Genomic DNA, 16,341 nt, shown 5'->3' with positions numbered 1-16,341 from the left:
GCGCAGACAAAAGTGTAAGCTTGCGCTTTAGACCACACAACAGAAATTGCTACCAGTTAAAATAGGACACGACGAGCTCAACCAAGCACATCTGCTACAGAAAGTTCAAAACTGCTTCAAGCGGAAAAAGAAACAGTTGACAGCGTCGAAGCGCGTGTCGTACTTCAGCGTGGATACCTTGGTGGATAGCCTTGGCATCAATTGGCCGTGGCCGAGCCGCGCCTACCATAGCGCCTACGTTCAGAACAGGAACCAAGCCAGCGCTGATAGCAAACATAACTGAAACATCTGATTGGTGGTATAAACAGATCACTTATGCATATTTAGTATGAAATACAATCAAAACAATCTGTTTTATTTGGGTATTTTGCTTACCGTGAGAAGCGCCATGATCCATAGCAAGTCCTCTTAGGGCTCCACACCTGTGATTGGTTCAATTTGTATGTGCGTAATAGCGTAACGGATAGAAGACGGGATAAATAGGTGTTCGCCAACAACGTTAATGCAAGCCTGTGTGGCTCAAACGGGAGTTTAAATTGCATTGATTGAATGAATTTTTAATATTGACCGAGCTTGTTATCTGGTTACATGGCTGTATTCGTGCATCAGTGAACCCTGACAGAGCCGTTCGTCAATGCCACTTCTTTCGGTACGTCCCGAAATCATTTTGTTGCCCACTTGTCACCGAAAGTGAGTACCGTTTGGCGAGCCAGTTTGATTATGCTTAGCATATTTCGCTGAAATTTCCGTTTGTGACAATGACTGAAAACATGTCTCCTTCATTTCATTCGCCTTTCGTGTTGGTTAATGCAGCACTGCGTCCTAACGGTGTCTTTCAGTTCGTTAGCAGAGTTTTGAATTTTGACAGTCCATCCTCGGTTCGTTACAACTGGCTCGTTGTAGCGTATGCAGTGATTAGTGTGTACGCGGCTTTGACTTCGTTAGTTGGAGCGCCTTTGCCACAACTATTTGTATTTGTTTTCGTTCCTTTGACAGTCCTTTACCGATGGCCGCCGCGATTTTCGGACACGCTCAGCTCGTAGGCGGCTTCGCGACGTACGGTACTCTCATCGATTGCATAAACGTTACCCCGCCTTGACTTTTGGTGTTTCGCTATCTTTCATAAAAGACACTGGGGGCAGTCGCATATGATTTCTTTAGGTAAAGCTGATTTTGCCCGGATCGATAACTGCGTCAGGGTTCCTTTTTTTTTTTCTTCTTTTTCTTTTTGCTGACACAGTAGCAATTTTTTTTTTTCTTCACACCGTTTCAACAGCGCTTAGCTAGACGAAGACGAAAAGGTTTACTAACGACACTTCTTTCTCCTTTTCGTATTCGTTCCTTGCGCTATTAGAACGCTGTCAGCAAGACGAGTGCACGCGCTTCCAGGTCAAGGCATTGCTTCATATCTTTTCATTTGACGGGTCCGGTAGGCAACCTCTCGGCCACTTTTGCCGCGCGTATGTTGACCTTGATGACCGTCGCTACATCGCGCGCTGATTGCTTCTGTTACTTTTTTTTACTTAACGCTCGTTTCATCCCGGGCATCGCCGTTTTATCCGTTGCATGGTGCCACGCGGAGAGGGGATGCCTGTCGCTGCTCTTCCTGAATGACCGCGTTTAAAAATAAACAGTCAATTTTCGGTCGTTAAATGTAACGAAATAATTACGCTCGTCACGTTTTCCATAACTACAACCGCGGAGCAGAAACCTTGCTTCATCTTTTTTTCGAGATACGGATGTGGCATCCTGTTCCTTGCTTGTTAAATAGGCCACAGACGGAGCGTTGTTCCTGTGGCACCGTCTGTTCGTTTTACGTTGAAAAATCGATGGCCTCGCAACGTGTGTGGCGCTGTCTTTTTGTGGGCGTCGAACCAGTTTGTGGGGTCTTGCTGGTGGGAGTGAACAACTGTTTTCTCGTCGCGTTTTGCTCGAAGTTGCATGCTCTGTAGTATGTTTCTCCTGCCACCTTTAATTCATTAATTTAAATGCCTTCTCTCTGCGGCTGTTTACCCATAAGAAATCTTTGTACAGAGTGCTCGTAATTGCATTACGTAGGGCATGTGTTTGCATAAAGCACATAAAGCACACAAAGACGATATTTGTTAAATCTCTGAAACGGCATGAGCTACATTGACCAACACTTGATCGCCTTGCTCCGAGTGGAAATTTTGTTGGGGGGGGGGGGGGGGGGTGTTTGAGTTTACAAGTTGCTGTAAACTCAGACGGAACGACTGTTTGTTGACAACTTGTGAATTAAGTCGTAAAAATTCAATCCGGTTATCTTTGTTTAGTTTTTTTTGTGTGCGTATGGTGTGTGATGTACAAGCTCATGAGACGGCTTTATTGAGGCAGCTTTACACATTCCTTGTATCTTCGAAGCAAGGTGTCATTTTTGAACCTAATACCATATTCCTGTGTAACCTTGCTAAGAGCCAGAGCGTGCACTCTGAATTGCTCACTTCAATGTTACTGAAAAAAGTTTGAACTAGATTTGTATCCATTGCTCATTGTGGAAGCACTGGTTGGTGCAGTAGCACTTACTTGACCTTGCTGATTGAGCTGGTGAGGATGGCATGGAGCAGTATACTGGTTATGTACTTCTAAAGACAGCATAGTGGGCTTCGATGTCTCTATTTGAACCGAGACAAAGAAAAGCCAAAGGTGACATGTTTCAGGAACAATGTTGCACCACTTGTACAGAGGCTAAACACACAAATATCAAATCATTCTAGACTGGTAAACTGTTTCCAGTGCGTTCTGGCCTTTTTACAGTTGGAAATGAATTCTGAACACCTGTGTAATGGGTGCACGTTAAAGAACCCCAGCTGGTGAAAATTAACCCGGAGTACTTCACTACGGCGTGCCTCGTAATCATATCTTGGTTTTGGCACTTAAAACTACAAAATTTAACTTAATATAAAACGATTGGTGTAAAAGATGACTTTAAAGAAAGTGAATACAAATGAGAAAGTTGTGTATTGCACAACTGAAAAATTGACATATTTCTGTCTGTTCCTCCGCGAGACTGATACTCGCAGAAGAGATTTTGTTAGAATGTTTTAGTCCTGGTGGCACTGGCTCGCTGTGAATTTGTGACAGGAAACTACTAAAATGATGTTAAAAGAAGCTTATTCAGACACAAGGTCAAAACAGGGTCAAGAACATCGAACGAGCTTTGAAAAAAATTGTGTTGATCGCTGGCAGGTGCATCTATTTGTGCAGTGTGCCCAACCTTTTCAAATCTGTTTCACATTCGTAATATATCGGTCAGCAATAAGACTTGAAAAGTGATTATGACCATTAGCAGTCTTAGGAGGATATATACAGGCCTGATCCATGGTAAACATGCCATCTTACCGTTGTGTACCAAACACTTGATGGAAAGTCTTTGGTTCATTTCTCATAAGTATATGGTACACATCTGAATTTTCTCATGGCTCAAGAGTACATAATGGAGTTTTAAAAATTTAGCCATTGTTTTTGCGCATGGCAGCAGTAAAGCACCTTGCCACGCCCACGCTGCATGTTCCATATGCAAGGAAATTAAAATATTCTGGCACCTGTTTTCTGCAATTTTCTGCTTGCAGTCAAGTGTATAATATGGGGGCAATCCACCCATTTACGTATGTATACGTTCCAGCTTGCTCTCTATGAACAGTGGTCACAAGAGCCTAGTATATAAAGCCAAGATTTTTGTTAACCTAAAGTGGTTTGAACGAATCAAACCCTTAATACAATGCATTGGTTCATTTAGCATGTAGTCTGATAAGTATTTCTTTATTGGAGTGCGGAGTAAAGACACACACATTAAGAAAAGTTCATGCTGATTGGTATCAAAGGCAAGGCTCAGCTTTCATACACCCTTGTTTTGTAGACTGCAATTTATTGCTATATTCTGGAAATACTAATTGTAGGCTGTTTGTGAACAGAACAAAATAAATATACTTCTGATCCTGTGCTGTGCTGTTTACTACACCTGTAGTGTGTGTTTCTAAGGAATTGTGATGTTGGCATTTTGATTTTTTTTACAAGCTGTGTTGTTTTTATTTCAGACAGTTCTAAACCAATAACATGACTGACGACACTGAGTACTTGAAGTTGCCTGTGGAGGACCGTTGTCAGCATAAGGTAATGCTGCTATTGCTTGCTGTAGTTCCTACTGTGTTCAGCTATTCTTCCTGGTACTGTGCTTAAATTGCAAAATCAATGTCTTGTGAAGGCCTTCCGTGACATGAAATTTTCTTTCGGATAGTACAGATCTTGTAATCCGCCTTGTTGAAGCATTGCTGACTATAGTGGTATATAACTTTCAGCCATGATAAAGATGCGAGGTCTTAATTGACAACATAGGCAGACTTCTCTTTACTGACGATTTGGGTATTGCACTAAAGTAAGGGTGTGCGAATAGTAATATTTTAAATCGACTGTGCGCCAAGTACTTCCGAGAATAGAAAGGTGACTTCTTTCAATACAGTGCTTAAATTTCACAAAATTTTACCTGAAACATTTATAAATTTCAACGAACAACAAAAGATTGAACCACTATACACTGAAATAAGCTCCTATCCAGCAGTGACTATAGTATTCAAGGTGCTGTTATGTCACCATTTATTAAATAAAAGTCGGACATTAAAATTTGTTTAACAATGTTTAAAAATGGGAGATATGTATCAGATTGGTGGCACACAGGCATTACGCAACAACATTGTCCCGAGATCAATACTGTGCCCACGGTGATACGACAGCTTTGGCCTATGGGACAGATTCGGGTCGCCCAAGGATGGAAACGAAAAAAATGAACCCCCCCACTTTTTTAGTTTTTCCTTTTTCGAGTGCTTGCTCATCGCTACAGATTTTTTTAATATATTCACTGTTTCGAATATTTCCTATTCGATTTGAGTGCTAAATTGAAATTTTTGAATACTTGCATGCTTTTGGAGCAGAACATTGTTGATACATGTGTGGTTCATGTAGTTTGCCTTACTTTGAACCTGGCAACATATTTATGAATAATTTGTTAGTGTGCTGAATCTCTTTGTTTTAAACTTGGCGATGTTTCCTTTCTTTTTTTTTGCATTACTGCCAAGAATGCGCAATGCTGTATGTACTGGTGTTGCCACATCACAATGTTTTATTTTGCTACATTTAGAACAACTGTTCACCATAACTTCCTCAAAGTGAAGGAGGCTATCGCCATATGAAGACAATTGATTTAATGCCTTGTACAGCTCATTGTAAACTCCCAGGCCCTTTGGAAAGATTTCCTGGCATTTGTGACGTTGTTTAGTTTGCGTCAGCACTCACTGCTGTTTCCCCTTGTCCCTTTTCAGTTATGGAAAGCTCGCCTTAGTGGGTATGAAGATGCCACCAATCTTTTTGGATCTGTCACAGACCCCAAGGGTCCAGAGTTTCAGAAGTTTTTGCCTCTCATCAAGAACTTTGTCACAGACAGCAATGCAGTGTCCCAGGAAAAAGGCCTGGCAGCTGTGCTGTCATTCGTTGAAAATGCCCAACTGGCCAATCGCATCTGCGGCGATGTCCTCACTGGGCTCGTCGCCAAATGCATTGCCGCTCCAAAGCAGAAGACACGGGAACTGGCACAGGAGATCATCTTTATGTACGTCGAAATCGAGAAGCAGGAGGTGGTTGTAGAGGAACTGGTTAAGGCACTGGACAACAAGAATCCAAAGATAGTGTCGGGATGCGTGGCAACGTTGCGAGAGTGCTTACGTCTCTTCGGTGCCCGCGTTATAGCTGTGAAGCCTCTCTTCAAGGCACTTCCAAAACTTCTCGAGGACAGGGATAAAACAGTGCGTGACGAGAGCAAGCTGCTGACTATCGAACTGTACCGATGGATTGGAGATGCCCTGAAGCCACTGCTGCAGTCACTGAAACCCGTTCAAGTGTCCGAGCTTGAGGCAGAGTTTTCCAAAGTGGAGAAGGGCACTGCATCTCCTGAGCGTTACATCCGGTCGGAGCAGGCACGAAGAGCACAGGCACCTGAGGCTGGTACTGATGGTGTGGACGGTATTGAAGAGGGCGACGAGTGTGGTGGTGACGGTGGAGTCGTTGTTGATGGGTATGACCTGTTGGAAGCTGTCGACATACTCTCTAAGCTCCCCAAGGACTTTTACGAACAGTGCGAGGCCAAGAAGTGGCAAGAGAGAAAAGAGGCGCTTGAAAAACTTCTCGAGCTCACAAGCAATCCTAAGCTTGAACCTGGCGACTATGGTGATCTCGTCAAAGCGCTGAAGAGGATAGTGGCCAAGGACAGCAACGTCATTGTGGTGGCACTCGCAGCCAAATGCCTGGCGGGGCTGGCAGCCGGTTTGAGGCAAAAGTTTCACCCATATGCGAATGCCTGCATCTCGACATACATAGAAAAATTCAAAGAAAAGAAACAGAATGTGGTTACTGCTCTGAGAGAAGCACTGGACAATGCATTCCAGGCCACAAATTTGGAAGCCATCTTGGAGGATGTCACAGGGGCTCTGGAGAACAAGAATCCTCAGATAAAGGCAGAGACGACCCTGTTCTTGGCACGTGTCTTCTCCAAGTGCACACCGGCTGTGTTGAACAAGAAGCTGCTAAAAGCATTGGTGACATCTTTGCTCAAAACTCTGAATGACTCTGACCCAGCAGTGAGGGAAGGCGCAAGCATGGCCTTGGGGACAGCGATGAAAGTGGTAGGGGAACGAGTGTTGACGCCTTTCCTTGGTGACCTGGACAATCTCAAAATGGAGAAGGTAAGGGCTTTTTTTTTTCTTTTTTTTTTCTTATACCCCTAACTGCACTGCTTAATTTTTAAGAATTGAGAGTGCTACATATGAGGCCTGTTCTTTGTATGGCTAGCCCAGAATGGTGTTATGGTCTGCACTGTGTCCACGAGCTGCTTTAATTGTTCCAGGCTAGCTAGTCTTGCCTCCTCTTCCTGTTTGTCTTGCTTTCCTGCACTGTGTATCGATCATGACATGCCCACGAGTCGGTGCTAACAAACAAGCATATAATTCAGTAAAATTTGTTGCTGGGCGAGTTGGTGCTTATTTGCGGATGCTTATAAAGGGATGCTTAATAACGCAGCGAGGAAACTGACTGAACCCTTTAATTGGCAGCTCGGCTTTATTATTGACTTAACAAAAACATCCGCGAAAACTGCACAAATGCAAATATTAGACGGGGCCTTTAAGGGGCCCTGAAACACTTTTCGAACGTAGCAAGAAAACATTGCTGACCTGACGTAGAGGCTGCTGTGAACATGTGCTCAGAATATTGCTGCATTGCATTAAGCAGAGAAGTTGCAATCTCTTGTTAAACAGAGCGAAAAATCGCTTCCGCAATGTCGTCGTGCAACTTCATCGAAAGCAGCTGGACTCGCCAACGCTATTGGCTGATTTCGTGATAGCAAGAGCATTCTCGGTAATAAATAATTGCTAATTTTGAGTTAAATGAAGTCTTTGCTGTCGGCTTGGTATGGCTTGGAAGAGAGCTGATATTGGGGGCCCGGAACTGACCCTACCTTTTATGTCCTCATTAGCTAGCAGCGCTGGCTAATTGCTGTTGCTGATGGAACTTGGTCTGTCCTCCTTTCCTTGCCCACGGCTAAGGAATGAAAAAAAAAAAAACCTTGTGGGGTTGCACAGTGCTCTATCCTCGCACTGCATGCGTCGGTACATAGCTTGTGTTGACTGCATGCTTGCACGGGCTTGCAGAGGAAACCGGGTAGTTGTATGCATTCAGAATTAAAAGCTGCCACTGAGTAGCTTGAGTATGGCATTTCACTACACCAAGAGTGCAAATTCTTAGCGTCTGCTGGTGCTTTCCTAGCTATGAGGAAAGCCTTACTTGAATGCAGCACCAGTCGTCTTACACATTTGGCTGGTGATCTTTCTGGTGGTGCTGCCATGTGTGCTGTGGCACATAAATGTTTATTTTCTACTAATATGTAGAAACATGAAGGGGGGGTGAGTGCTAAGAAAATTAGCACATAGCGAGCCATGCACTTTCAGCCATAGCGAGCTGTTTTGTTTGCTGACTACAACTATGTAGCCCCTACCACAGTCTAGTGAAACTAGTGGGAAAACTATACCTGGCGCTCACGCAGCATGAAAGCAAGCACCTACAGCCATCAGATCAACATTAACATGTTCAGTTTTTTTTTTTCGTGTCATTTATCATGTTCCTTGATTAACGCAGCATGCCAGCTTTCATTCATGCCCTTTTGCAGATGTTGAGATCTGTCGCTGGAACATGGCATTGCAGGTCAAAGAGTGCTGCGAGAAAGCAGAGGTGGTTGCCGCACCACCCCAAAAGGCCCCCCGCAAGCCTGCTGCGGCTGCTTCTCCAGCCAAGCGTAGCACAGAGTCGAAGCCAGAAGCGCCCATACAAAGGAAGGTCACAACTGCAGTGGCCAAGCCTCGTGGTGGTGCCCGGGTTGTGAGACCAGGTGCTGCTTCCTCCGCTGCGCCGTCGTCAGCGCCTGCGAGAGCCATGCAGAGGGCCAAAGCGTCTGGACCTGCGAAAACACAGTCGGGCAGCAGTGCTTCTTCCAAGGTTTGTGCCATCTACCATGGTAGCTCAGTGGCTATAGCATTAAGCTGCTGAGCTCAAGGCCGTGGGATTGATCCTGGCTGCTGCGGCTGCATTCCAGTAGGGACTGAATGAAAAAAAATAAAAATAACCAGAAAGCCACAACCATTGGGTGATAGACAATAAGCTTGCAGGGGCATTGCTGCAGTTCCTACACAATGCAGAACTGGAACTATTTATTTTACTTTGTTTTTTCCCTTATGCCTTATGCCCAAAAAGAAAGGGGGGGGGGGGAGGGGGAGAACGCCCAGTTGGGTAAAACTGATCAGCGTACCCCACTACAATGTGCCTTATCATATGGATCTGGCACGTAATACCCTGAATTAAATGTAAGATCTGTTCTTCTTTCGCTTTACATGCTGCAGTGGCTCAGTGGCAATGGCATTCTGCTGTTAAGCACGAGGTTGGTTGTGGGTTCAGTTCTCAGCTGCGGTTTCTGCATTTCGATAGCATACCTGCCAGCTCTCTTGAAGATTACGAATTCGAGCCTGTTTTACAATTTACGAATGTTGACTCAAGCTTCACAAAAAAAAGAAAATGCTCGGCTCTTACACCTTGTGGAGATTAAGGGGGTAGCCACGGTGTTTACCTTAAGGTTTATCACGCGGGTATATTGAAGTGTTTCTGAACTGTGGTACGCAATTATGTGTCACTTTACGCGCCCCTTTATCCTGAGCAATGAAGGCATGGGCACGTTTGGCGTTGGCAACACGGCGGTGGCGGGCGAACTCCTGGCGCTGTTTATGGCAGCATTCTTTGTATGCAAGCTGCTCCTCGGGAGAACGCACGACATGTGGCTGTACCATTGCAATGTTGGAGAGAGAATGACTGTCACGCGCACCGCTGCGAGAGAGGGACGACGTCGCTAACCGTGCAGCCCATTGCGCGCTGGACGTTCCCTCTCCCCTTGCTCCCTCGCACTTGGCGCGTGCACACTCCCCGCAGTCTGCACTACGTCAAACCCACGCTGCAAAAGAACTAGTCGTTCCCTTTTCTATTGTTCCCTCACACTTGGCGCGTGTGCACTCCACACAGACACTGCGAGTGTGTATGTACATTGCCAACACGTGTTACTCCGAGGTGAAAGACCTCGACATTCCTAATCCTCTTGCTCCCAACTCTTCTCCAACTCGAGCCTGTTTTACAAGCAGGTTCGGTTTTTTTTGTGCATGCGCACTGGTTCCTGCGGAGGGCCCTCCTGGGCACGGACGGACGTTTTGCCTAGGCATATACAGCTTCGCTGTAAAATTTATTCTGTTCGTGACTTTCTGTTGCAAGTAGTTTGATGGTGAAGGCTTCAAACTTGCTGCAATCAAATTTATACGAACAAGTTCCTGAACAGTTTGTTGCTTGTCAGTATTTTCTCTTCCAAGTTTGCTGCTGCTTTGTGAGATGCATCTAAACTTGTATCCTCTTTGCGCTAGTGTGCGTGCGTGCTCTTTAAAAAAAAAAAAGAAAGCGTGCTATCTTCTTACTTCTGTCCCTCGAATTTTACAAATTTGTAAAGTTCACGGGCTGACAGGTATGCAATGGCAGGCGGAGGGCAAACATGCTTGTGCGCTGCACTTTGTTTGCGTAAGAACACCAGGTGGTCAAAATAAGTTCTGAGCCCTCCACTATGGCATCTCTCGTAACCTGCGTTGCAATGTTATCCTCAATTAATCCTCTTTTGCTTTGTTTTCTGTATTTTTAAGACGAACTGTTCAGGAAAACAGTGGATCGACAAGAAATGCTTGGTACCTCTGTTTGACCTGTTTTATCCTTGGCAGGAAGGCTCTGAATTAATGTTGCAGTTATGTTACTGGATTTTGCTTAAGTGTGAAATAATACGAGATTTGCTTTATTTTTTAATGACTGCATGTAGAAAAAGGTTAAATTGTAATATATATGGTTCTTTTTCACATAACCCAGGTTTAAATCACTGACTTCAGCTCATGTTGCGCACAAACAGCTTGCTAAAAGCTTAAAGGAACCCTAAACCACATTTCTTTTAAGCCTCAAAAATGCCATTGAACTAGTATGCTACCTCCCAGAGATATATTACCAAAACAAGTTTTCAAGACCTAGTACGAGTAGATACTTTGAGTGCGGTATTTACCTTTCCCATTCGCTCTCTACTCTCCACTCCTTCGGAGTGGAGGAACACCGGTGGCGACAGAGTGGTGATACTCTGCCTACACTATTATGGCGAGCGCTTTTCGCTATACTCTGCGGTGACCACGTATATATGCTACACAGCTATGTGTGACTAAACGCAACTAAGTGCACAGCAGGGCTGGAGTGCGCACTCGTGTGCTCCAGCCTGACCACGCTATGTGGTGCAAACAACGGGAGTGAGTGTGCAATGTGTGTCTTCTGTAGATGCGAATTTCTATTCATTGCGAGCTGCGACAGGCATAGTGTACGTGTGGCCTGGGCTTACGTTTCGCATAGTTAGACTAGTTGAGTGTTCCAGACTAATTGAAATTAGCGAAAGGAGATGGCTTCGACTGCCTCGATAAGCAGTGTGCCCAAAGTTTCATTCCTATGTGGGCGGGCATGAGCAGATGATAGTCAGCTCGCGCTTCTTTATTGATGTCAGCTATTGGCCAATAGCAGCCTTGCATGAGAATCTGGTATGTGTCGAAATAGGGCAGCATCGAAAAGGGTGTGACAGTGTCTGTTGAAAACTGTTTGAAAAAAAAAAAAGAAAGAAAGAGGCTTTGTGGTTCGCTTGTGAGCTCCACGCGCTGGGCACAAGTGCAAAATTTGGCCGAGATGTTCACAGCAGCGTGGGCTCTCCGTGAAATTTTTTTTTTCATTTTTTTTTCACCTAGCTCAAGGGGTGGTTCAGGAACTCTTTAAATGAATAAAACAATGGTGAATGTAGGTAGTTAATGCTATTCTATCAATATCACTGCCTTTTAGTTTTAATGCTCCTTACTGTGAAATGAACTTCCAATTCTTTACACAGAAAAAGCTATGATGAGGAGGGAATCTGGTTCGCAAATGCCTTCCAATTTTTAAATTTTTTTTCCCCCTCTGATTGCAGCAACTGTTAGCATCAGCTTTGATGTTTTTGCTGTCGGAGCAGTTGATAATCTTAATGAGCATAATCATTTAACAAAAACTGACGCTGAGTATTTATTTAACATTAAGCATGATCTTGCAGGCCATATTGCTATTGTCATTTAACTAATATTGCTTTCTTTGCTTAGATTTGTTGCATTCCACAGGTTTTCATATTCATGGCAAGGAGCCTTGTTGAATTTCCTAGCTTTATTTCTTTTTTTTTTTCTTTTTTTTTCTCTCTTTGTCTTTGCAGCCTGTGTTCTCCGAAATGGCTCTGGCGGACGAAGAGGTCCAAGGCCGAGCTGCAGCCTTGTTTCCAGAGGAAAGCCTGACGGCCTTGGGGAGCGCAAACTGGAAGGACCGCTTGGCTGCTGTTGAGAAGATGAAAGAGGTTGTTGAGGCTATGGAAGGAAACCTGCCTGTTCAAGTCATAGCAAAGACCCTGTGCCGTAAACCTGGACTTCGAGACACAAACTTCCAGGTTTGCAACTGTTCTCTAATTGCTGTCTGAAAGTTCGTTTTGGAATATTAGTCACTACCACTTATAACCAACATCATGGTCACTCAGGACGTGTTGTTATAGTTGAGCGTTCATAAGTGGACAAGCAAGAATAAGCTAACGAAATGGCTAAACATTTCTTGTGTTTGAGTAGTCTGTAAGCTTTCTCTGCTTCTGTTCTGACGACCCAATTTACAGATCATGTAAAGCATCCAAGTCTTCATCTCTAAGAGCTTTACTGCAGACGATCTGTTCCAGTGACGCGACATACTCGACTGCAGTTGAAGTGCTTACAGGTGGTAGTGTCGGTTCTGTGATCTCCGCGCTTCCTTCATCCAATTTATTGCTGACAAAAGCCTTGCACCTCGCGAACAATGCTGTCGTCGGCTGTCATCAGTGTATGACATTGCAACGTCGGCTTTGTTGCCCTCATTGACTAAGTCATCTAAACAGACGTCGTTAGCACTCCGCTGCGCTTCAACGATGTGCTCCCATCAATCCGCAGGCCAGTCGTCATTGCTTCAGAGCTTGATAGTTCACGACTCTCGTGCCCCACACAGGAATCCAGCCTTGCGAAAACCATTTTTGGTGCAGTGTGCGGTAACCTTCTTCAAGTCCGCTTTGATCATTTCCGCCGCCATATTACCGCGTTCACTCTAATGGAGCTCTGAGCCACAACATAAAAATTATGACCGTTGTTTTATCTTCGTTTCAAATAATTGAGCATTCGTTGAGCACTGTAAGTGGGCTCGACTGTATATAGATGGAATATGCATTGGGGTACAATTTGTGTCTCGGGTGCTGAAATAGCAAATTACACTCGCATTGCTGGGGCGGGAGTTACTTGAAAAGAGCCTTTCTTGAAACTCTGCTCCTGGATGATGGGCAACAATACTGTTCCTGCTTTAACCACTTTTCATGCCAACTGTCGCATGCATGCAGGTGCTGAAGCTCAAACTAGAAACACTAGTAGTGGTGCTGGGTGGTGGACCCGTGTCCCTGTGTGTGGCCGACTGCTTGCTGCCAGACTTGGTGGACAAGGTCGGGGACATCAAGAACGGCCAGGGTGCCGCATCTGCCCTGACAGCCCTGGCGGAGGCCACCTCCCTAGACCATGTCGGCCAGGAGGTAATGGATACTCTCGCAGTCGTTCAAAATTCTCGCACTTCTGCAACGCACATTTTATATGGATGCCACAGTTTACGAGTGGAAATGGCATTTGCCACTTGGTGAATTGCTTTGTCAGAGAGACTACAGTGAAACCCCATTATTCAAATTTCAAGGGAACTGAGCACTCCTTCAAGTACAGCAGAGTTCCAACTAACGCATAGATTTGGCTGTCCTCTCCCTCTAATGCAAAGCCATAATGTGTTCATTCCACAAGTTCATTGTTTCATAATGATGCACATTGGACTATTGGACTTCACTGAAGCAGTCTTTTGTGGAGAAAAAAAAAGTCTGCAATGGCCAGCTGGCCTTTACATTCTTGCAATAGACTGTATAATAATCTGGCCAGTGTGCGAAAAAAAAAAAAAAAAAAAAAAAGGTGCTGAAACAGGATTTTTCAAGCTACATTTCATTTAGCATTGTGTGCATGTGTGTGCATTCTAAACTGCTCAGTATATAAATATCTTGGGTTTTTTTCTTTTGTCCAAAAACAATCTGCAGACTTAGATTAAATTTTTTTTAGCAGCTCTGAACTTGTCTACTTTAACAACTGCAGATTCTCTTAGTGGACATTGGCACCTACTCAAAACTACTTGCAGTACACACGATGTCTGCCTTGTATTTATTGCTTGGTGTGTGTCCTCCCATGCGCACAAAGCCCCACACAAATTGCCAAGCTCAAAAGCTGAGTGATGGCACAGTGGCTAGCATGCCTTGCTCTCAACTGCACATTGCCAGAGGAGCACGCGTTCAATGACCCCATTGAGTAGGCATAGTTATTTTTTGCCATGTGTTGAGGATGAGGTGATGGCCCTCTAATGGCCATCACCTCATTTTACATTGCGAAGCACGCTAACCACATATCCACTGGATTATGCAGTGTGCTGTGCTGCAACGTCCTAGGAAAGCTGGGTTAGTGTGGAAAAAGTTTTTAGAGCAAGTAGCAGCTTATAATTTTTAACAATTCTGTTTGACAAAGTTTCATAACTCTTTCATATGTTTTAGTAAGATGTCTTACTTTAGATTTTCTCTTGCTCTCCAGGCTCTTCAGCTTTGTTTTGCCCAAAAGAACCCGAAGAACCAGAGTGAGAGCCTGATGTGGCTCGCCAATGCTATCAAAGAGTTTGGGCTCAAGTAAGTTTGCAAGTGTTATGTTGGACAGTTGATAAATGCAGGTCACCCAATTTGACAAAAAATGGTTGCAGACAGTAGACTTCAAGGACAACTCCAATTAAATTTTGGACTGTGTAAAAATAGCCTTAATTAAACTTCATTCTATTGACACAATACAGTTTACAGTGCATGAGGTATCTGTCGGCTGCCTTCCATTTCTTGAACTTTTTGCGAAATGAGACGGTCACCACTTGACATTCAATGTTTATAGAAAAAATATGCATACCAGCCGCTTTCTGAATGTTAAATGTGTGCATTCATTTTGGCCAACAATGTTCAGTTGCGTCAGCACTTGTGCGATGTGGCCAGCGGACTTGTTCCAAGCAAGTTGACAGGAGCTGGCTGCATGTGGATACCCTTCGTCATTTATGGACTCTGTACTATCGCAGCTGTCATGCTCAGCACAACCGAGCGGACTTTCTACTTGAAAATGGGCTTCAGTGCCTTATGTTCTCGGCTTCAGTAAAGTGCTCGCTCCGATTCTGCACACCTACAATGTACACGTTAACTGTGTCCTGGCACAGAAGCTCAGGAGTAGACTTCCGAATGTCGGACAAGTTGGACAGAAAGAATTTTCTGGGATTTAAAATTTCTTATGCAGACTGAACACGTAAACGGTAGAATCCCGTTAATTTGAACTCCAAACGGACCAGAAATTTAATTACACTAAAATGTACTTCGAACTAAGGAGAGCTCCTTTAAATAAAACGCCCATTCAATTGTGCGGTACAGCGTGCGAAACAAAGATGTCGGCATTAGCACAAGCTAGAACTGGCTTGTGACCGAGAATGCGCAGCTCCTCAGCAGACCTCGCAGGTGACGCGTACAGCCTGCTGAAAAAATATTGGAGGAGGCAAACTGCTAAAATCGTAGTGTCCGCTGACCACCAGTTGCATGCATTGTTTGCTTAGGTGCTGCTAAAAAAAAAAAAAAGGCTGCTAATAGGTACGAGCCCTGCAGCTTTGCTACGATTGCTTCAATAGTATAGTCTACTCATCTATAACCAATTTATTAAAAGTGAAATTACGTTGCGCTTGGCCTATAAAGGATGCAATTGGTGTAACGATGCCTGTGCTAGTCAACAAATGAGTCTTTCTGCTTTGTGACTAGTCCTATCCTGTACTTGCTGCCAGCTGTGCATGCGTCATTGGCAATGTCGCTTCAGTTGAGTTATTACCTCCTGGCAATATAGTCGCCTGTGTTGAAGCTAACATTGGTTTTTCAAGAGCAGTCAGCCATCTAGTGTTGTTGGTTTGAAGTATCTCGACACTATGGCAAACGCACATTGTTTGCCTGATACTGACTGTACTGTTCCCTTTTGCAGGGTTCCAGTGAAACCAGTCATAGAAAGTATAAAGAAAGGGCTTGCCGCATCGAATCCTGTGAGTATAAGCTGAAGCATTTTTGTATGCTACAATGCCTCTTTGCCATATTCATAGCATATATGTTGCAGTTTACTCGTACCTTCCTTGCTTAGCCCAACACAAAATTTCTGATTGCTGCTTGACGTTGCCGTAGCTCCGAATGTATAGCAACATTTTGATCATAAGCTTTAATATTTCTAAATGCGAACTCAACTGCAAGCAAGGTCTATGGAAGAACCAGTGTCGTGGCGTCATAGGAAAAATTCAAAGTACTGTATTTACTTGTATCTAACTCGCTTTTTTTTCCGATAAAACGGGTCCAAAACTTGCATGCGTGGTAGACTTGAGTACGACTCTAAATCTGCGCTACCATATTGCCAATCGGCATTTCAAAATGGCCACCTCGTACGCGCTTCGAGCCTAGCTGCGGTAGCTTCCTCCACGTGCTGTACTACTTGTGCTTAGGCATTAGTTTACCGTCTCTTTCCGTTTTCTGTG

The 16,341-nt window shown here is 44.3% G+C and overlaps 1 protein-coding gene across 2 annotated transcripts in view; it reads left to right on the top strand.

Moving 5' to 3' along the window:
• Positions 1-423: 423 nt before the first annotated feature.
• LOC119450244 (cytoskeleton-associated protein 5-like) overlaps positions 424-16,341 on the top strand; it is a 101,314-nt gene continuing 85,396 nt past the window's right edge. The window contains exons 1-8 of one of the 2 annotated variants that reach the window (XM_049665730.1): positions 424-649; positions 4,056-4,131; positions 5,334-6,749; positions 8,263-8,553; positions 11,894-12,121; positions 13,082-13,267; positions 14,349-14,440; positions 15,804-15,861. In XM_049665730.1, coding sequence (XP_049521687.1) covers positions 4,075-4,131; positions 5,334-6,749; positions 8,263-8,553; positions 11,894-12,121; positions 13,082-13,267; positions 14,349-14,440; positions 15,804-15,861 — 2,328 coding nt within the window. In that variant the 5' untranslated portion in view covers positions 424-649; positions 4,056-4,074. Of the gene's footprint in view, positions 691-4,055; positions 4,132-5,333; positions 6,750-8,262; positions 8,554-11,893; positions 12,122-13,081; positions 13,268-14,348; positions 14,441-15,803; positions 15,862-16,341 lie in introns of both variants that reach the window. The other variant, XM_037713631.2, reaches the window with a different exon arrangement.

Source organism: Dermacentor silvarum, chromosome 4 (genome assembly GCF_013339745.2).
Source record: "Dermacentor silvarum isolate Dsil-2018 chromosome 4, BIME_Dsil_1.4, whole genome shotgun sequence".
Lineage (NCBI taxonomy): Eukaryota > Metazoa > Arthropoda > Arachnida > Ixodida > Ixodidae > Dermacentor > Dermacentor silvarum.
Note: the sequence above shows the minus strand (reverse complement) of the source record. Positions and strands in the feature narration are given on the sequence as shown.